The following is a 21,891-nucleotide window of genomic DNA, read 5'->3' as shown; positions in this document are numbered from 1 at the left end:
ATAACTACCGGCCCCTTTCAAAATAAGAGCCTGAAGAGCTGTTTCCTGTTTACTCCCAGTTAATTACATCGTGTCACATTTTTCAATTTAGCTAAATTGAGGATTAAGAAGTGTCTGATTTTTAAGAAGAATTACATGATATTTTTTATTAAATAAAAATTAAACATAATTAGAGTAAAGTAGCAGTACAAAAGCATTCATATGTCATGACATTGTTAAATTTTGTAGGTCAAATGAAGCCAAACTGCACATATCCAAAAGAAGAGCTGTAAGAGCCAGCTCACTTGGTGAGCTGAGCCAAATGAACAGGATCACTAAAAAGACCTGAAATTCCCACCTCAGATTTTACATCACAGGGCGGTCAGTGGCACACAATGAGAGAATGATTAAAAAAAAAAAAGAAACACTCCTATGTACATTATTGTACTTTTGTGCATTTAGCTCCATTCTGGTGCACTAAGACATCTGTATGTTTAACTTGCACTTTCTGGGAACAGAGAGAATGCCACATTATTCTGTTTACTCATGCATTTGAATTATTTTAAACAAATTGTTTAAGGGACAGAAAGGCCTAGAGTTATCTGTTTTGTGTTAAAAAAAAAAATCATTTCGATTTATATAATTTTACAGCTTTGATGTGCAGCAAAAAAGGAAAAATAGTTGACAAAAAAGTCCCTGGCAACTTTGGATTCAGTGTGGCAAAATGGGCAAAAAGTCTGAAAAATTGATTGAAAAGTGAAGAAATAAATTTTAAAGTAGCATTAATAAGTAATTTCAACAGCAAACTTGTGCATAAACCCTTTTCAGTGGTTTATTTAGTCAAAAGTAATGATAGAAATATCTGCTGGACTTCTAAAGGTTCAGTCTTTACTTTAAAACCAAAGGAAAATGCAGGAACAGATTCTTCTCTTTAGTGAGCAGGGATAAAGGCATAAATGTAAAATGATTAAGTTTAGCAGCAGTTTGATAATCACTGATAGATTTTATCTGAACCTTTATCCTTATTATTGTATTTTTAAAAAGGCTATTTTTATTTGTTTTATTTTGAAAATAAGGGCCAAAGGAGTGGACTGAATCTGAAGTCTGTAGAGTTTAATGATATTTAACTACTGAAGGAAAGGCTTAAATTTTATTTTATTTATTTAACCTTTATTTTACCAGGCTAGCCCCATTGAGATCAAAGATTCACCAACAAACAGCTGACTAAACCCTGGAAGAAAACAGATCAGTCTTATTAAAAGGTCATCAGGTGAAGTTTGAGGGCTGTAGCGATGGCAGAAGGAAGTTTCAATCTCTGAACGTCTGAAGAAGAGTCCAGTATGTTTCAGTCTGTCTCGATTGGACTCGGGCCGTCCGTCAGCTGACAGTTGAACTGTTCCCTGAAAGCGTCCAGCAGGTGAGGGATGGTTTCCTCCACGCTGACGTCTCTCTGAAGCTCAGCACTCAGCGACGTCACTCCTTTACCTTCGATACCGCATGGCACGATGTGTCTGAACCACAACAGGTCCGTGTTACAGTTCAGAGCCAGGCCATGAGACGTGATGTAGCGGCCACAGTGGATCCCTGCAGACAGAGAGAGGAAACGATCAGACAGGGAGGGAGCAGAGCACGCTCACATTAAACAAGAAGAAGAAGATGAGAGAAACAGGAAGTCTGACTGCTAAGAGATTCTTCACTAACATGTTAATGATGTTTTAAAAGCTAAGGTCTGTGACGTCAGAGAATCCCTCCTCAGACCAGTCTGGGTTCAGGAAGATCCTACTCTACAGAGATGGAGCCAGGATATCCAGGGGCCCTGCTGTATATGTAGGTGGGGCATCAACACACAACAGCTGTGGTACTTCTTTTGTCAAACCCTGGTTAAGATTTAAAGTGACTGCATTGACTATACCTCTGTAGTAAAAGAGAGGACTTTTGTCTACTTACAGAGCACCATAGAAGACATTTTAGCAACCCACCTATGCCCTAATCCCACAGGACTAGAATAACCCAGGGACTTCTGGTCATTTATAATAAACTCACAGGACGTCTGTGTTTGTAATCCCATTGAATCCACCATCTTCAATTTGTGGGGTAAAACTCCCAGGCTAAATTAGCCACCATATTTCAGCACACAGAGATCCACAGGTACCACTAACCTGGTATGAATGGGCATCCCTGTGATTTAGGGGGGTAACTGTGTTTTTTTACAGTCCTTGTGGCTTTTTCTGATCTAAGTTATCAGTCTGTACAGGACACATGAAGGAAATATTCATATTTCTTGATGCTTAAAAATGTCAGATGAGAGTTTGATAGAGTTAGCTCTGCAGCAGAGATGATCTGCTCTGCAAACATTCAAGAGTTGATTTTTCTAGAATGGTTTACTAAAAATCCAACTGGCCTTATCTTTGTATATTTTTATCATTAAAGATGAGGACGACTAGATGACACATTAAATTTGTGTTTCCTCATTAAAGTGGAGGTTTTTCTAAAAGTGTGATGTTTCTATCAGACCATCAGAGATGCCGGCCTACCGATGGCACAGATCTTGCTGTCTCCCACCCAGACCCCAGTGTGAGGAGATGTGGCCGCCTGGATCCCAAACCTGCTGCAGACGGAGATGATGGTCTTCTCCAGCTCACAGACGTACCAGCGAACACTCTGAGAGAGCAGATCAGACGTTAGCACCTGCCCCCCCCCAACATGAAACCGCCTCTAAAATACCCCCTCACACCTTCTTAAAGCTGCTCAGGTTCAGAACCGGGTAACAGACCAGCTGACCTGGCCCGTGGAACGTGATGAGTCCTCCTCGGCTGGCTCGGTGGACGTCGGCCCCCAGCAGACGGAGGCGCTCAAGCTCGGCGGGGGGGTAAGGTTTGTGTCGGATCCCCGTGGTGTAGACGGGCGGGTGCTGACACAGCAGTAGAGCGTGAGCCGGGGCAGAGCGGTGCCGGTTCACGTAGACCTGCTGCAGCTGTAGAGCATCTGAGTAGGAGATCAGGCCCAGGCGGACCACCTTCACCAGCGGCCGGCTGCTCCCCATCCAGGACACGGAGCAGACCTGGAGACTAGAACCAGACAACAGATGAATACAACTTTACATCCACAGAGTAAACACCGTATAACCCTCACGACTGAAATGAGTTTTAGTGAGACCATCAAAGACGGCATCCATCATTTCTATGTTTTCTTTTAGGCTGTAGGATCATTTATTAAAGGATCTCCAACAGCAACACATCATGGAACCATCTAGAGAAATTCAAGATTACTCACATCTATCAGTCTGAAGGGGTTACAGAGACATTTCTAAGACTTTGGGACTCCAGCCAACCACACTGAGAGCCATTATCCACAAATGGAGAAAACTGTGAACAGTGAGTGGCCGGCCTACCAACAGGACTCCAAGAGAGCATGGACAACTCATCAGGGAGGTCCCAGAGGAACCCAGAACAACATCTAAAGACCTGCAGGCCTCACTGACTCAGTTAAGGTCAGAGGTCATGATTCAACAATCAGAAGGAGACTGGGCAACAATGGCATCATGGGAGAGTTCCAAGGCCAAAACCACTGCTGACAAAAAAGAACACAAAGGCTCATCTCACATTTGACTAAAAACATCCTGATGATCCCCAAGACTTCTGGGAAAACATTCTGAGGACTGACCAGACAGAAGAGGAACTTTCTGGAAGGTGTGTGGAGAACCCCTGACCATCAGTTCATGACCTCAAGCTCAAGCACACTTGGGTTACGGAGCAGGACCATGATCCCAAACACACCAGCAAGTCCACCTCTGAATGGACCAAAAACTAAATGAAGGTTCTGGAGTGGTCTAGTCAAAGTCTGGACTCAGATCTGACTGAGATGCCGTGGCATGACCTTAAACAGGCTGTTCATGCTGGAAAACCTTCCAATGTGGCTGAATGAAAACTACTCCGCAGCGAAGAATGGGACAACATTCCTCCACAGTGATGAGAAAGACTCACTGACAGTTATCACAAACACCAAGGATGGAACAGCCAGGTATCGGGGTTAGGGGTGGATGACTGTTCTTCACAGGACCAAGTAGGTTTGGATGGGTTTAACCTTAATAAATGAAACCATCATTTAAACTCTGACTTTAGTTTTTACTCAGGTTATCTTTGCCTGATATTAACATTAGTTTGATAACCTGAAACATTTAAATATGATAAATATGTAAGAAAAACAGGAAGGAGGAAACACTTTCTCACAGCATTGAGTTTTCTGTAAAACTCCACTGATTGTTGGTTTGAATGCGTCAGCCTGTATCTTTGCACAGTGAGTCACATATGAAACTAACAGGACAGATGTATAATGGCCTCTGATTGAGGACAGCCTTTGTTTTCTGAAGTTTAGTGATGGATTTTGATCCAACATTGTTGTCATGGATACCACAGAGAATTGTGTCTCTGTACTCTCTTCTATCTCAGCACATGAGTCCTAAATGCACTGCTGTAGTCATGATCGGCCCACAGGACGGCCCGTTGTTATGACCCCCTCTGACAGGACAGCTAAGCCATGATCCTGGGTCTGCAGATGTGGGGAGAGATGCAAAAATGGAGGGTTTTGAGGATACAGCAGTCAAAGATAAGTGTTTAAACCTGAATGTAAAGTTCAACACACAGGACAGCCTGGTGAGACCTGTAAAGGTGAGCCAGTTGTGATAACACATAACGTGTTTTGCATGTTTTTATTTTATCTTATTCGTACTCATTTTTATTTCATTTTTATTTATCATTGTTTTATTCTAAATTCATTTCGATATCATTTGTTTTAGTTTCTTGTAAATTGTAAAATAAAATATTAACTTCTGAATTACTTTAACTTTTCTATTTCTTTTCAAAATTTTATTCTTGTTAAATTATAATTATTTTACTTCATAAATTAACTGTTGAGTTTTATTTCTTTGATTAATTTCTTATTTAGTTATTTCCTTTTTTCTTTTTAGTAGATATATTTGGCTGCAAATGTTTCTGCGAACCTTTTTTTTAACATGCACTATTAAATACACTTAAAAATATCTGTGCAGGAAAAATAACAGGTAACTATCATGATCCCTGCATTGAAAAGAGTAGATTAAAATTGATTTAATTCTGTGCTTATTTCTTTAAAGAAACTATTTCTATTTGCATTTGAGTGTAAAAGCATAAAAACTGGTATAATAAATGATCATTAAAGCTAAATAATCTTCTTTTTATTGAATTATTAGTAATCCCATGAGGTTAGATTTAGAATATCCTACAATCTGTAGCAATTTGGACCTTTGGTATTGACAATAAAATCAAACACTTTAAGATAACAGGACTAAATCTGCAATGAAAACATTTCTCTAAGATTTTTTTCATTACAGGTTTATGGTAATAAAATTTGTATTATTTTTTAAAACAATTTGATACTTTAATATCTGGGGATTTTAATTATATCTTTAATGTATATTTTATTTTGTTTTCAATATAATTAGGCTAATTTTTAGTTTTTACTCGGATAAAAATGAAATTTATCACAGTAATTTCTTTTATTTATTTTAATTTCATTTGGATTTTTATTCTGGTTAGAGAATATCTAACAGTCTGTAACATTCAAATATTTTAGTAAAACTTAGTTTTTTTATTAAATCCTGACCATTATTCATCTAATCCTTACAGATGTTCACTAAATATTTATATTTATTAATTAATTATTTTATTAAGACTTAGTTTTTTATTAAATCCTGACCATTATTCATCTAATCCTTACAGATGTTCACTAAATATTTATATTTATTAATTAATTATTTTATTAAGACTTAGTTTTTTATTAAATCCTGACCATTATTCATCTAATCCTTACAGATGTTCACTAAATATTTATATTTATTAATTAATTATTTTATTAAGACTTAGTTTTTTATTAAATCCTGACCATTATTCATCTAATCCTTACAGATATTCATTAAATCTTTATGGTTATTCATGAAAATGTTATGGTCGGTAGTATCAAAAGCCTTGCATAGTGTGAAACATGTACTGAGGTTAAACTGCTTTCATTATAAATATTATACTGGAGCATTTCTGTATGAGCTCAGTAACAATAACCAAAATCATAAAAAATAGGATTATACAGACTCTAACTTCCTCATAGACAAACTCATTCCAAATCTACAGCTCAGGCTCTCTGCTTGTTTTCGGTTTTATTTCTTTAACTTCTACAAAGCTTCCGCATTTCTAAATATTCTACCTAATTCTAAATATTTTACCTGAAAATTTTGCCCTTTAGTTGGCAGAAATCCCCCTCTGTCTTTCCAGCTCACTGTAAGTCGCCATTGTTGTGATTCATTTCTTCTTCGATGGTGGAACTGGTCTACTTCCGTCTTTTTGCCTGCGCACTTCCGCCACCTACCGACTCAGGAAAAAGAAAACAATCTTTGACTGAAATAAATTAATGTTGAAGAATGTAAATCATGTGACATTAATGGTTAAATACTCGTCGAAATCATCAGTTTTGTGTTGATTTTATTTTACTTTTAGTGTTTTTTGTCTTTTAATTTCCTTAATTTTGATGCTCTGATGAAGATGCTGCGTTCAAGATCCGTGTACAGAATCTGTCAATACAGACAGGTGCGAACCGCTCTACAGGCACGTGGGTGTAAGAAGGAAAATTAAAGGGTGAAACTAAAAAAAATCGATGACTAAAAGTCAGAATGTGGCAAAACACATGAATTAGGTTTAATCAGTGAAAATGATTGTAATTTGACAAAAATAGTGGCGCACTTGATCATTTTGATTGATTTTCATTCTTCATTACTCGTAAACAGCTCAAACATTTTCATTCATTTAAGGATAGAGGCCTAAAGGGTGGAAGTCATCAAAAGTGATGTTTAAAATTAAGGTCATGAAAATGTATGTCATTTCATTTTTAAAGGATTAACAATGTAATTTAAAATATTATGTGAAGAAAATGTTTGTGAATTGAAATTAAAAGTTATAATCCAGATAATAAAAAAATCATTTATCTTTTACAATATGTAATTTTTATGAGTTCTGCCTTTTATCATTAACAGTGTGTGATTTTTGATAGTTCAGTCTTTAATCATTTAAAATTGTAATTTTTGTGAGTTCAGGTTTTAGGTTTTTTTAGGTGACATATTGATTTTGGTGATTGTTAATATTCCCAGTTTCACAAAGTTTGATGTTGAGATTGAACATTTTTCCGTTGTTTTTGGAGTTGAGAGTTTGTTACACGTAAATGAAAAAAAAAAAAAAAAAAAAAAAAAAACTTTTGATAATTGGATTAACACTTTTATTTTCACTTCACATACATTTTCATCACCTTCATTTTTATCTTGACTTTTTTGACTTCCATTCTTAAGGACGTTCTAGCTGGTAATAAAAAATGAATAATGAAAAACAATCAAAATGACAAAGTCTGCCACTATATTCATAAAATCAACCTGAAATCATTCAAATCATAATATATAACTTCATTTTAAAATTCAAATTCAACTATGTCCTTCATATTGATGTTCACCCGATTCACACGAGTTTTGAACATCACAACTCTAATCTATTTTTTAGTTTATTTTTTAGTAGCTACACCTTTCATACTCTCGGAGCTTAAATCACCATGTTCGTGGAATGCCATCCATCTATTTTCTATACCGCTTATCCCCCTGGGGGTCGTGGGGGGCTGGAGCCTGCCCCAGCTAGCACTGGCCGAGAGGCCGGGTACATCCTGGACTGGTCGCCAGTCAATCACAGATCTGACATACAGAAACAGGTACAGTCATATTCACACTGCCGCCTTGCAGCCCGTTCGCGGAAATTTTAATAGCTAGCTATGTTACCGTTCAGAGTTCCTACGTTTCTAAACGCAGCATAAAATGACGTAGGGGAGAATGGGCGGGAAACTCGCGTTCGTCCCCGTCCCTCGCTGGTGCGTTGGAGCAGGGCGGGGTTTGTTTGGAGAGCAAGCCCGGAGAGAGAAGACTCACCAGGGAAGATGGCGACCGCAGGGTCCGCCGAAAACCCGGGCAGAGCAGTCAGGGCCCCCGGTAGGCTCGGCTCCGGCTCGAGGCCTGTAGCTGGGTTCGGATCCGGGTCCAGCCCGGCAGAGACCGAGGCGAAGAGCTGCTTGGTGTGCGTGGAGGGACCCCCGGCCTGTCCGCTGTGCCTGGCCCGGAGACTGTCCGGCCGAGAGCGGCTCAGGAGGAGGAGCGAGCCCGAGAGGAGCAGCAGCAAAGCGGGCAGGAGAGACCGCGACGGCCCGAGAGGTTAGTGTGTCTACCGGGGAGAGGAGAGCTGTACAGCCGCCAAATGAGCACCACTGACGGCCGTTTGATTAAAAAAAAATAACCGGCAGAGAACCAGAGAAGAAGTCGGAGAAAAACAGTTCAACTGTTTACTGTTTAACTTTATAACGTAGTTAACTTTATAGCGTTACTGCTGGGCTGATTTACTAGAGTAAAGGTGTCAGCTTTAACGCGTTAATCACGATGCGATTAAGGCTCAAAAGGAGCACATCCAGTTTATTTAACCACAATAATTTCGCGTCTTTCCGTCCTTTTCCCCTCTACCTTAGTGAAGCTAGCTTAGCAGGGCAGCAGCTGGTTGCTACTCAGTGTAGTGTCATCCTGCTCTCACAGTGATGAAGAACAGGATAACCCTGACTTTATGCTTTATTCAGTCTCATTTTCCTCTGAAAGAACAATCTTTGCTGAACCTTAGTAGCATCAACTTGGGGTTCAATACACAGTTTACTGTCAACACTCAGATGTTTTTACCTCTCCACAGTTTATTTCAGCTGCTTTGATAACAGCCGTCAGTGGAAAAACAGGACACTTCCTAAAAGAATAATCATGTTTTTAGTTTTTTTTTCACCTTTAATTAAAGATGAGACTCTTCACACCAAGCCACAAAGTGGTACACGACAGGCCCATGGTCCTTCTCTTCCCATAGAAGAACTCTAACAATTACTTTATCATCAGCAGACTTTAGGGTGTGTCTGTTACTGAAGTTTCTACAGCACTCATCAGTGTTCAAAATAAAGAAGAATGGTGACAGGCAGGAACCTGGAGGAGAACCGCCGGAAGAGGGAAGGATTTTTAAACTCTACTTTGATTTCAGCACAAAGATTCCCCAATAACAGTGGTTTGATTTTAAATTGGACTAATTTTATGTACACATTTTTTTTTAAGTTAGATAGTGAGTAAAACATACAATTTGGAAGCATTAATAATGTTCTTTGTTTTCTTGGAAGTCAGCTGGTGACCCCCTGTCAGTGTCTGGTGACCTTTCTGGGGGTTCTGACCCCCACTTTGGGAACTAGAAGGGCTTTTCCATTAAGTCCATAATTTTGGCTGGCTACTTTTCTATCACTAGTTTGGCTGTGCTGGGCTACGCCATGCTGCAACTGTAATGTTCCTCCTCTGGAGCAGGGCCTGAGCGTTTCTGCCCTGCCTCCAAGCGTGCTGTGGGGACGTCACAGCGGTCCTTCATCAAGCAGCAACCACTGCACCAAACTTTGAAATACCTGCCAGATAATCAATAGAAAAAAAGAAATTTGAAGTAGAAACAAGTTCCACGTTTAATGTCTTACTTTACTCCAACGTCTGTAACAAGTTGTTTTTCTGTGGTCAAACTAATGTCAGAACTTTCTATCTACCCAAAGCTCCTTAATTTCTTTCTAAACAAATGTAGTTTTGTTTTTTTGTTTTTTAAAATCTGAACAGGAAGTACACAGAGGTGACCACACAGGTGTAGCAGTGCCAAGGGTTGGGGATTCTTTGTTTTTTTTCCTCTTTTGGGGCTAAATGGATCCTTTTCATTAGTGCTAGTGCTAAACTAAGCTGTCTTGATATCGTCAAATTTTGACAGAAATAGAGATGCAAAGACAACAGGGTAAGGAAAGGAAACAGTTCTTTATTAGTTATGTTGTTAGAACCATGATCAGAGCACAGACAGAGAGCAGGACTTAGGGATTTGTAGTTTTCTGGCTCAGGTTTGGAGGCCAGCTGCTGTTGGAGGGCTAGTCCGGACATGTGCAGCCGTAGGAGGAGCTGCCTGTTGTTTTTGACTTAAACTGCTCACATGATTATCACTGTAACCTTTGACCCCCATTCATTATTTAGTCTGAACTGTTCCAGTTAGAGCCATTCTCCAGGTTCTTCCTCTGGAATCCTTTCTGAATTAAATCTGTTTTATAATGTGAGGTTTATACGACATTAGATAGAGTTTAATGTGACCCAGTCCTCTCCTACTGTATCTCTGTGTGGATCATAACCAGACTTGATCTGGACATCATTGGACCTGTCAGGGTTATAATTCAGTGTACATCACAAACGTTTATGTCTCTGCACTGCTGTCTTTCAGATAAACATGTCTGCTGAGAGACATATGAACCACCAGTATGTTAGTGTGAATATTCATTTTTATTTTGACATTTGGAGTGAAAGAATGATCGGCTCATATTCTGAAGTATTATTCGTTAATATTGACAAATCTTTTCATATTTTACCCGATTAAACAGGCAATCCACAAAGGTCATGGATATCTCAGCCTATAGTGTAGTAGTGTGAAGTAGTAGTGTATCCTTTTAGTGTAAGTAAACAGCATGACATAAATTGGTGGGCGGGTCTTAACTCTAGGCAAAAACACTTTCCTTCCCTCTTATTAGCCAGCATGAGCTGGCAAGTTCTCTTAGGCTTGTTTTTGACATTAGAGGAAGAAATAATCCTGTTCTATCTGAAGTTTAATCCTGATCTAAGGTCAGCTGCAGTAAATAATCCTGATCCTGATCTAAGATCAGCTACAGTAAATAATCCTGATCTAATAATCCTGATCTAAGATCATCTACAGGGAATTATCCTGACCTAATAATCCTGATCTAAGATCAGCTACAGTAAATGATCCTGATCTAATAATCTTGATCAAGGATCAACTACAGTGAATAGTCCTGATCTAAGATCAGCCACCGTGAATAATCCTGATCTAATAATCCTGATGTAATGATCCTGATATAAGGTCAGCTACAGTGAATTATCCTGATTTAATAATCCTAATTTAAGATCAGATACAGTAAATAATCCCGATTTGATAATCCTGATTTAAGATGAGCTAAGATCCCCTACAGTGAATTATCCTGATCTAGGATCAGCTACAGTAAATAATCCTGATCTAAGATCAGCTACAGTGAATAATCCTGAGCAAAGATCAGCTACAGTCAATAATCCTGATCTAATAATCCTGATCTAAGATCAGCTACAGATTATCCTGATCTAATAATCCTGATCTAAGATCAGCTATAGTGAATTATCCCGATCTAATAATCCTGATCTAAGATCAGTTATAGTGAATGATCCTGATCTAATAATCCTGTTTTAAGATCAGCTACAGTAAATAATCCTGATCTAATAATCCTGATCTAAGATCAGCTACAGTAAATAATCCTGAACTAATAATCCTGATCTAAGATCAGCTACAGTAAATAATCTTGAACTAATAATCCTGATCTAAGATCAGCTACAGTAAAAAATCCTGATCTAATAATCCTGATCTAAGATCATCTACAGGGAATTATCCTGATCTAATAATCCTGATCTAAGATCAGCTACAGTAAATAATCCTGATCTAATAATCTTGATCAAGGATCAACTACAGTGAATAGTCCTGATCTAAGATCAGCCACCGTGAAAAATCCAGATCTAAGATCAGCTGCAGTGAATAATCCTGATCTAATAATCCCGATGTAATAATCCTGATGTAAGGTCAGCTACAGTGAATTATCCTGATTTAATAATCATAATTTAAGATCAGCTACAGTAAATAATCCCGATTTGATAATCCTGATTTAAGATGAGCTAAGATCCCCTACAGTGAATTATCCTGATCTAGGATCAGCTACAGTAAATAATCCTGATCTAAGATCAGCTACAGTGAATAATCCTGAGCAAAGATCAGCTACAGTCAATAATCCTGATCTAATAATCCTGATCTAAGATCAGCTACAGATTATCCTGATCTAATAATCCTGATCTAAGATCAGCTATAGTGAATTATCCCGATCTAATAATCCTGATCTAAAATCAGTTATAGTGAATGATCCTGATCTAATAATCCTGTTTTAAGATCAGCTACAGTGAATTGTCCTGATCTAAGTTCAGCAACAGTGAATTATCCTGATCTTAATCCTGATCCAAGATAAGCTACAGTGAATTATCCTGATGTAAGATCAGCTACAGTGAATACTCCTGCTCTAAAATCAGCTACACTGAATCATTCTGATCTAAGATCAGCTACAGTAAATAATCCTGATCTAAGATTAGCTACGCTAAATCATCCTGATCTAAGATCAGCTACAGTGAATTATCCTGATCTAATAATCCTGATCTAAGATCGGCTACAATAAATATTCCTGAACTAAGATCAGCTACACTAAATCATCCTGATGTAAAATCAGCTACAGTGAGTCATCCTGATATAATAATACTGTTTTAAGATCAGCTTCAGTGAATTATCCTGATGTAAGATCAGCCACAGTGAATTATCCTGATCTAATAATCCTGATCTAAGATAAGCTACAGTGAATTATCCTGATCTAAGATCAGCTACAGTAAATAATCCTGATCCAAGATAAGCTAAAGTGAATGATCCTGATCTAAGATCAGCTACAGTAAATAATCCTGATCTAAGATCAGCTACACTAAATCATTCTGATCTAAGATCAGCTGCAGTGAATTATCCTGATCTAATGATCCAGATCTAAGATCAGCTACAGTGAATTATCCTGATCTAAGTTCAGCCACAGTGAATTATCCTCATCTAATAATCCTGAGCAAAGATCAGCTACAGTCAATAATCCTGCTCTAAGATCAGCTACACTAAATCATCCTGATCTAAGATCAGCTACACTAAATCATCCTGATCTAAGATCAGCTACAGTGAATTATCCTGATCTAATAATCCTGATCTAAGATCATCCACAGTGAATTATCCAGATCTAATAATCCTGATCCAAGATCAGCTACAGTAAATAATCCTGATCTAATAGTCCTGATCTAAGATCAACTACAGCAAATAGTCGTGATCTAAGATCAGCCACTGTGAAAAATCCGGATCTAAGATCAGCCACTGTGAAAAATCCGGATCTAAGATCAGCTGCAGTGAATAATCCTGATCTAATAATCCTGAGCAAAGTTCAGCTACAGTTAATAATTCTGATCTAAGATCAGCTACAGTGAATAATCCTTATCTAATAATCCTGATCTAAGATCGGCTACAGTGAATCATCCTGATTTAATAATCATGATGTAAGATCAGCTACAATGAATTATCCTTATCTAATAATCCTGATCTAAAATCGGCTACAGTAAATCATCCTGATCTCAGATCAGCTACAGTGAATCATCCTGATCTAATAATCCTGATCTAAGATCAGCTACAGTAAATAATCCTGATCTAAGATCAGCTACACTAAATCATCCTGATCTAAGATCAGCTACAGTGAATTATCCTGATCTAATAATCCTGATCTAAGTTCAGCTACAGTGAATACTGCTGATCTAATAATCCTGATCTAAGATCAGCTACAGTGAATTATCCTGATCTAATAGTCCCGATGTAAGATCAGCTACAGTAAATAATCCTGATCGAATAATCCAGATCTAATAATTTTGATCTTAGAAACAGCACGTTCACATTTTAATGCTCCTACATGGTAAGCTCTGTTTGCTGTCCCCGTTGCCTCTAGTGTCACGGTCTATAGCCTTCAGGCTCTGTGATGATGTCATTGTGACGCTGGCGTGAAAAGAGTCTATGGATTTTATGACATCACCATCAGTAACCAGGGCTAGAGGCTTCTCTGTAGTTCTCTCGTTCTCAGTCCTTGTTTTGGTCCAAGCTTTTCTCTTTGACAAAACTCTTGGAGGGGTTATTGAAACTGCACAAATGTCCACTTAGACTCAGAGATAAACTGATGGGATTTAAAGGTCAAAGGTCAAGGTCAATGGGCCTCACAGGTAGCTTCCCCACAGACATAAACAGGGGTTTTACTTTGAAAGGCAAAAATCAAAAATTTTTCCTTTGCTTGTGAATAATCACTGTGGACATGCATACCTGCTAAAATAAGGTGGCTCACTGTTAATCATTTCTCGTCTGTTTAGAGAGGAAGCAGGTGAGCCCTCTATTTTCTAGACTCTCAGTGCTTACACTAGCAGTCTGAACTCCCTGGCTTTTTAACCCGCAACAAAAAACAAAAATTAGGCTGTCTTGCAGTTTTACAGTCAGTCAGAAACATCTGAGAACAGAAGGCTGACCCTCACCAGCATCTCTCAGCCAAAATAGACAGGATGATTACACAGAGCCATGTTTACCCCAGATTCACAGACATGTCTGTACTCATCAGTGGGGAAATTCATCTTTAGAATTAAATATTTGTCACTAATTTTTTAAGCTGCGTGGTTTATAAAAGTGTGATGTTAGTCTGATGCTTTGGACTAACTCTGATGTTTCATCTCCTCAGACTTCTTCGTGTCTCCTGCTCTCATCCCCAAAAGTTTGGACATGTTGTCAGCACCGAGCGGGAAGCACAAGGTGAGTGTGATGGATCCACATGTTTGTCTGAGCTTTGGTTGCTGTTGCTTGGAGAAAAATGCTCTGATTTTAACTGTGACCGTGGCCTTTCAGCTCCTGATGTGTGATGACCGAGAGGAGGCGAGGAGGAGGAACGCTCTGGCCTGTAAAGACGAGGCGGTCCGACACCTTGACGAGCCTGTGAGTCCAATCAGCCATCTCCGTTCATCAGCATAGTGGGAGAGTAACTCTGTGTTAGTATGGGGAAAGTCCAGTTAGCAATGTTAGCACCAGCACACATTTGGCTATGGTTGCCATTACCATGGAAACTAAAGTGATGACGCCAATGACATCAACCAAAGTAGAAACTAGTCTACACTAAATGCTAAACTACACTAAACAGAGTTTTAAAATCTTCACCCTGGAGGGCTTTAATAACGGGGCGTTCACAGACGCCTGTAACGCCTTTCAGGTGTGAACACAAGGACAAAACACACAGAGAACCTCTGAGTTTAAAAAGACCTGTCCATGTGTGGACCACGATGTCTTTTATTTAACCTACCTGGTCCAATGAAGGTTTAATAAATAAAGGCTCTGTTTTTTCAGGGAGTTCTGTCTGACTCTGAGAACGAGGAGCCAATCAGCAGGAGGATCAGGAACATCTCCGCCTTCATTAGGAAAACCAAAAACTCTGCAGCCTTCTCCGGGTGAGCTCTCTCCATCCTTTAGCCTGATTTACGTCTCTGTGTTGAGCCCTCAAACCTACACAGATCCGCGTATGCAGCTTCCCCACAGACGTGTCTAACACTCAGAGCACAAGCCCTGTGATTGGCCGGTCCCTGAGTGACGTAGAGGTCTTAAGCCCAGATAGATTTGGGGCCATTTTTTCAGCTCCAGCTCCAACAGAATATGCCTGTTTAAGGCCCCGTTCACATGGAAACGAAAACGCTATACTGCTGTTTTGTTTTGGAAAAGTTACGGGATCGTTTCAGGAAATATCTGCATAAACACGGAACCACTGAAACGACTGAAAACGCTGTAGTACATATGCCAAGCCTATATGTGGCGCTGTAACGCTGCCACGGAAATGCACCAGAGTAGAAGAAGAATATCACAGAAAAACTAACACAAACTTCCTTTTAGTTGCCCTTCTGGTTGTTCTCCGTGTTGGATTTAAGAACACATGGTGTATGCGTTTCGCGGTGGTGGTAAAGGAGCATTAGATTTTTCTGTAAAAGCCACAACAAGCTCTGTAGCCTCTGCAGCACGAACACAACCGTGTAGTCCGCTATTATTGTTTTGGCCTAACCCGCGCAGGTGCCTTAAGGGTGCTACGCTGTGTGTGACGTAATCGTTTCACGAAAGATGCGGATAACAGTCCACACGGAGACGAAACAGTATTCGTTTATGGATTTATGCACTCTGGGACCCAGTTTCAAAAAGTATCGTTTATAGTCACCCGAAACACCGTTTCCGTTTGGATGAAACACCGATCTGACAAAAAACTTTTGCGTATACACCTGAATCCGTTTCCGTGTGAACGGGGCCTAAGTCCATGGTTTCCTGTATACAAACAAGCAGAGGTGGGCAGAGAGCTACGTAGATACCATAATGTAGTTCTCACTATGGCCTTGTAAAAATCAGCCTTCACTGCCTGTCAGACAAACCAGAGGGCACAGGAAGTGGTCACAGTGAAGCCTGAAGGAGTCCCTGAGAGGACAGAGATCAGTGCATACATGGAAACCAATGCTGCAGTTTCAGCTTTATTCCATAGGTTGGTATGATAGACAGTCATTTAAAGAGCATGATTAACTTTTTTTCTGGTGGTTTATTGATCAGAAAGTGAACAACTGTTGCAGATAATGGTAGGACTGAATCACAGTGCTTTAAACTGCCAACTTAAACTGAAAAGATGAATCTACCCTGATGATCCCTGTGCTCCTCTTCCTCTTCCTTCTCAGTGGTTCTCAGAGGAGTCAGAGCTGCACAGACTCGGTGGAGGACAGAGGAGGGAAGCTGAAGCTGACCGTACAGCCGGCCCTGATGGACAGAGTGTGTAGAAGAGTGTTTTTATGTTCTGAAATCAGCTAGCTCTTCTCCCTGCAGTCAGACAGCTGTTTTAACTGAGTTTAAACTCGACGTCTGCAGATTTATAAAGAAGGGAGAAGATGAAAGTGCACGTTTGTACTCAGGCTGCCAAACATTGATGTCATGTTGTATTTTTCTCCTGTCTTGATCTAAGGGTAACTGACTTCCTGTTTGGATCCAGACCTGCTTTTGTTTTGAAAGGTAGATTAGAGAATATAACTTGATGAACTTGATCTGGATCTGACAGGAAATCAGTGAACAGTAGAAAGGTAAAAGTCTGATGACTCCTGACTAGTCCACTGAGCTGTCTGTGAGTTTTAAAGTGAAATGAGAGGAGCTATAGGTTAATCACAGTAATTTAGATTAAGAACCATAATTAATGTGATTAACCTATTTTTTTGATCTATGTATTTTGGTGAATCCACGTCAGTGTCTCCACACAGCCACAACAATGTAAACTAATGCTGCATTTCTTTTACCTCAGAACTCAGAGGTAGGCGGTGAGAATGATGCCGTCAAAGTTGAATGCACTCCATTTTATACGACCTGGGGGTATGGGGGTTGCTCCAACTTTTCAAGTCAAAATTCTGGTTGCGTTTTTGATGACGTCTACCAGGGCTATTCAATTACAAATTCAACTGGGCCAAATTTTATAATCAAGAAATGTAGCTGGGCCGGACATGTTTGGCGTCCAGTAAGCAGCTGGTAATGTCACATTTGGAACCAATACAGATCAGTTTGATGAAAAATATGTACTTTTTATTCATAGTCTCACTTTAAAATTTGGCAACATGACAAAAGCACATGAAAAAGTTAATAAAAACACAGCGACAGAGCTGTTTTTGAACATAACCTGGGGTAGTAGAAATGTTTCTTTCACTTGAATAAAATCAAATAGATAGAATGAAAAAATAAAATGAAATTGTGTAAACAGTAATTTTTTTCATATCTTACCTAGGAATATCCTTGAGCACATAAAGTCTAAATTTGCACAGTTGTAGCTACAGTTAAAAAGGATATGTTTGGGGAGCAGGTGGCCTAGTGGTTAAAGGTGCTCCCCATGTATGCGGGCGGCTCAGGTTCGAATCCGGCCTGAGGCCCTTTACCTCATGTCTCTCCCCCACTCTTAACCTTTTTCCGACTCTATCCACTGTCCTCCTCTATCTAATAAAGGCACAAAAATGCCCAAAAACAAATCTAAAAAAAAAAGGACATGTTTTATACTTGGTTTTTGGGGCTACTTCTGTCAGCATCGCTAGCCACGCTTTAAAAACAATGCAGTGCATTGTTGACTACTGCTAGGCTATGTGGAGTGTTGCATTTGTGGTCTGAAATACTGTGGGAATTTATTTATTTATTTTTACTTTTTTTATTGGCAACAGATAAAAGACATGATACACGTTTCTCAGAACAGAGACAAACAAAGCAAAGCAAAACACGATACACATTTCTCACACACAAAAGCATAACCCTTGTCCCTCCCTTTAAACCGTCCCAGATGTAGACCCCTTTCATCCTCTCAGATATTCTTCTCAAACAATATCAGCATCACAGCATGTTACTTAAATCAGTTTCCACGTTTGTTTACAAAACGCAAAAGCACACAAAATAATAGGTAATAATTCTCAGATCATAGGATACTGTGCAAATTTATGAAAACTTGCGAAACAGGTTGCCCTCTCTATCTCTGGCATGACCACAGGCTGGATCACTTGGGGGTTGGTTCTGGGCCGCATGTGGCCCCCGGGCCGCTGATTGAATAGGTCAGATGTATTCTCAGAATTTCCAAGTTCTGAGATCAAATGGGATGCACCCTAAGGGCAGTCACAGGGCTAACTTTTTCCATTAATTTAACTCTTTGTAACTTTTGAATGGACCTTTTTTCTACCTTAACAATTCTGGCCACCTTTGTGATAAAATTCTGAATTTTGATGGACCAACCCACATCCTCAGCTCTGCTGCTCATCCCACACATGCATGTTCCTTATAGACAAGGCTCCATTTAAAATTGAAATAAGCAGGCTTCCCAACAGTATAAGATTTACTGACAAGAAGCACTGTAACAACAGATAAATGATCTACCAAACACTCATTTACTGACTTTTCCTGCTAAGTTTATGGAACTATTTTGAAAGCAGTCCTGTAGAAACGCCAGGTTTTGTATTTTCATTTGACTTTATATAGGCTATTTATGTTTAAAGTAGAGAAATACCCTCTTTTAGACTCATTGTTCTCTGTAATTTCACTGATAACCACGCAAGTAGACTCATGATACCTTTTATGGATTATGTCAGGATCACAATCACCAGTTAGTCCAGTATGATGGCACTTACTCATGACACTAGTCTGTACCCAGACAGGAAGTGACCCTTACTTTAAGACAGTAGAAAATACAATGACACAAAACAGTGTGCGTGAAATCAAAAATATAATACAGGGGTTGTAAATAATAGGGACTAACCACAGAAATTCTGAGATTAATTGGGATTATAGATTTGAATCGTTTGACAGCCCTAAACTGAGAGATCACAGAGCAGTGGTGGACTTATCCTACATCGCTGAGGCTGCAGGGAGACGCTGACGTGGATTAACCAAAGAAAGGGACAATAAAGCAGGAAATGAATCATGCTTTTAAATAATAGTGCACTAATGGACTTTAATTAATTGCAATAAATGTGATTAATCTTGACGGCCTACTTTATACAAATAATTAGATTTATCCTCCTGAGCTTTCAGTTGCATTTTTGATATCGCCCAGTTACATGTGATTAGAAGTTTAAAACAATGATGTCCGCATTTGAGGACAGTGGGTCTATTATACGGTTTAATAGGAAAGACACTGCTGTGTAACTGTGGGAAATTCAACCAAAAGGGAGCAATAACAGCGTCTGCCTTATCCTAAAGGTCCTGAGGTGTCCTCAGGTTCACATTTCTACAATTTTTCAATTTCAATCTGGCTTTGTATTTTCAACGTTTCCTAATGTTGTCTTCAAAATTTGTCACTGAAGCAAAAAACATTCAGAGAAAAAACTCTTATACTTCCAAACTGTTAGTTTCTTTCAAAAATCTGCCCAAGCTTTATTTCTTTATTTTTACACCCTAAACAGTCCTGGCGTCCTCATACGAGTACTTTCTGTTTACAGTGTTTCAGTATCATTAAGCAGACGACTCTATCCAGCGGTTCATATTGTTATTTATATTTAAGATGAGAACTGTGATGTCCTCACATGAGGACACTGGGGCTGAGGAGGTTAGGTCTCTGCTCTCTTTGACTCTGTTTCTCCCTCTTTTTCTGTCAGGTCGGTATCAGTCACAGCTTCACAGCGGGTATCCTACTCTCCTCCGAGAACAGTCGCTCAGTCTCCGCCCCCATCACTGCCCCTGACCGTAGGCTCCCCTGGCGAGCCATCATCACCTCCTCTGCCACCCCTCTGGTCGTCCCCCCACCGCCCCGGCCTGAGCGCTCCATCAGCCCTGAGAGCAACGACAGCATCTCTGAAGAACTCAACCACTTCAAACCCATCGTCTGCTCGCCATGCACGCCGCCCAAACGTCTGCCTGATGGCCGCGTGATGGAGCCCACCATCGTCAAATCCACGCCCAGGAACCTGAGCCGTGGTTTGCAAAAGGCCACCAGCTACGAGGCCAGCCCTGCTGTTCTGCAGAAGTGGAGGCAGATCGAGCTTGACCGCCAGAGCCTCAAGGTAAACTCCAAGGCAACGCTGACGAGCCCGGTCAACGGTGGTGGTGAGGAAGACCGAGGGGGCGGCGCAAAGCTTCGCCAGTCTCCAGCAGGATGGGATGGAGACGCAGTGACGAGCGTCAACAAGAGGAAACTGCTGTTTGAGCCTGCAGACGCGGATGTCCTACACAGACAGACGGCGAAGATCCGCGTCCCTGCGATCCGCTACAGCAGCGAGGCGCCATTCAGAGGAAGCTCAGACTTTGAGACCACAGGCAGCGCCCCTGAGTGCGGCGGCGCAGGAGCGTTTTTCAGCCGCAGACAGTCGTTCTCTCCGTATACCAAACACTCTGGATTCACGGCGTGTAAACTAGTGGCAAAGGACGCTCAGAGTCCACGTCGTGAGTCAGACTGTAGCCTCCACAACATGTCTACCTCGAGGAGGGGCAAGAAGAGGGAGCAGAAGACCAAACACCTGGACTCGCACGCAGACTCGGACCCGAAGAGAAAGCGGGCAGTAGGGCAGGAGGAGGAGCGCTACGTTCGCCAGCTCCAGCAGGAGCGAGAGGACCGAGCGCTTGCCCTGAAGCTGCAGAGGCAGTTCGACTTGGAGAACCAGAGCGGCGGCCGCAGGACGAGCCCGGACACTTACTGCCTGCGATCCTGGATGTCCAATCAGAACCGCAGGAGGCGTGGCCTGCGGAGGTCACGGCGAATCAACAAGAAGCACTAGAGAGCAGTGTTGTGCTGACTCAGCAGTGGTTATATATGCAAAGAGACAAGTGATGAGGAGTCTGAATGTTTTTACAAGACTTTGTTTAGAGTTTAAACTCTTTTCACCAGCAAATCACCAAAACTGAAAAGAATCATCCAGACGGCTGACAGAGGACAACAGACACCAGGATGTTTGACTTTATTTAGAGATTAAATAATTTAACGACCAATCAGAAACAGCCACAGACTCATGAAACACAAATGATTGTTGCTGACGGCTGAATAAATCAGCTTCTTCAAGATCAAACTTTATTTGTCACAGTTGTTTCTCCTGGAGGGCCTCAGTCTCGACTCCACCTGCCCAGGTGTTCTATGTGTCCCAGGTTCAGTCCCAGCCCCCCCTGCCCCCTTCCCACGTAGACCTGCCCCTGTGTTCAGGTCTAGTGGTAGGGTGTCCTGGTTCTTGTTGAATAGAGGGGCTTCATGGCCCTGCAGACAGATTTTCTCCTAAATGAGAGTCAGTAGAAATGTGCCAGAATGCTTCAGTTCCGTTATGCTACTGATGCTTTTTTTATACTGCTAAGAAAACAAATCTCCTTCCAAATGGTGGCATATACTCAAGTTTCTTGCCAAAGCCGTCAACAGTCTTCATTCGCTAGAGCATGTTCTGTCGTGTCCCCTTCAGGTGCCATCAGAGCACATACAGAGCTGTGAAAACAGGTAAATACTAAAGTCAGAGTTTAAATGATAGATAACGATTTCATTTATTAAGCGTAAATCCATCCAAACCTACCTGGTCTTGGAAACGGTCATCCCCCTAACCCTAATAACTGGTTGTTCCAGTGAGTCTTTCTCATTAAAGTGGAG

General features: G+C 40.5%; 2 protein-coding genes across 2 annotated transcripts; one reads left to right on the top strand and one right to left on the bottom strand.

Annotated features, from left to right (window-relative positions):
* Window positions 1-107: 107 nt before the first annotated feature.
* On the bottom strand, window positions 108-8,084 carry lipt2 (lipoyl(octanoyl) transferase 2). The gene is made up of 5 exons (XM_041809467.1): window positions 7,967-8,084; window positions 6,233-6,371; window positions 2,714-3,047; window positions 2,514-2,640; window positions 108-1,563 (listed from the first exon to the last, which is right to left on the bottom strand). Exons 3-5 carry the CDS (start codon window positions 3,020-3,022, stop codon window positions 1,325-1,327), a joined length of 675 nt encoding a protein of 224 aa, XP_041665401.1. The 5' UTR covers window positions 3,023-3,047; window positions 6,233-6,371; window positions 7,967-8,084; the 3' UTR covers window positions 108-1,324.
* rnf169 (ring finger protein 169) lies at window positions 7,975-21,331 on the top strand. The gene is made up of 6 exons (XM_041809456.1): window positions 7,975-8,245; window positions 14,491-14,561; window positions 14,655-14,741; window positions 15,147-15,247; window positions 16,502-16,592; window positions 19,928-21,331. The coding sequence occupies exons 1-6, from the start codon at window positions 7,975-7,977 to the stop codon at window positions 21,041-21,043; spliced, it is 1,737 nt and encodes a 578-aa protein (XP_041665390.1). The 3' UTR covers window positions 21,044-21,331.
* The last annotated feature ends 560 nt before the right edge of the window (window positions 21,332-21,891 follow it).

This window comes from Cheilinus undulatus, linkage group 2 (genome assembly GCF_018320785.1).
Source record: "Cheilinus undulatus linkage group 2, ASM1832078v1, whole genome shotgun sequence".
In the NCBI taxonomy this organism is placed as follows: domain Eukaryota; kingdom Metazoa; phylum Chordata; class Actinopteri; order Labriformes; family Labridae; genus Cheilinus; species Cheilinus undulatus.
Note: the sequence above shows the minus strand (reverse complement) of the source record. Positions and strands in the feature narration are given on the sequence as shown.

What these genes read in the sequence shown, in the direction of transcription:
- lipt2 (XM_041809467.1), bottom strand. Translation starts at nt 3,022, where the DNA reads ATGGGGAGCAGCCGGCCGCTGGTGAAGGTGGTCCGCCTGGGCCTGATC. An exon ending in ACCTGAGCAGCTTTAAGAAG is followed by an intron (nt 2,641 to 2,713) that starts GTGTGAGGGGGT and finishes CTGCTCTCTCAG; the next exon opens with AGTGTTCGCTGGTACGTCTG. An exon ending in CAGCAAGATCTGTGCCATCG is followed by an intron (nt 1,564 to 2,513) that starts GTAGGCCGGCAT and finishes CTCTGTCTGCAG; the next exon opens with GGATCCACTGTGGCCGCTAC.
- rnf169 (XM_041809456.1), top strand. Translation starts at nt 7,975, where the DNA reads ATGGCGACCGCAGGGTCCGCCGAAAACCCGGGCAGAGCAGTCAGGGCC. An exon ending in CACCGAGCGGGAAGCACAAG is followed by an intron (nt 14,562 to 14,654) that starts GTGAGTGTGATG and finishes GTGGCCTTTCAG; the next exon opens with CTCCTGATGTGTGATGACCG. An exon ending in AACTCTGCAGCCTTCTCCGG is followed by an intron (nt 15,248 to 16,501) that starts GTGAGCTCTCTC and finishes CTTCCTTCTCAG; the next exon opens with TGGTTCTCAGAGGAGTCAGA.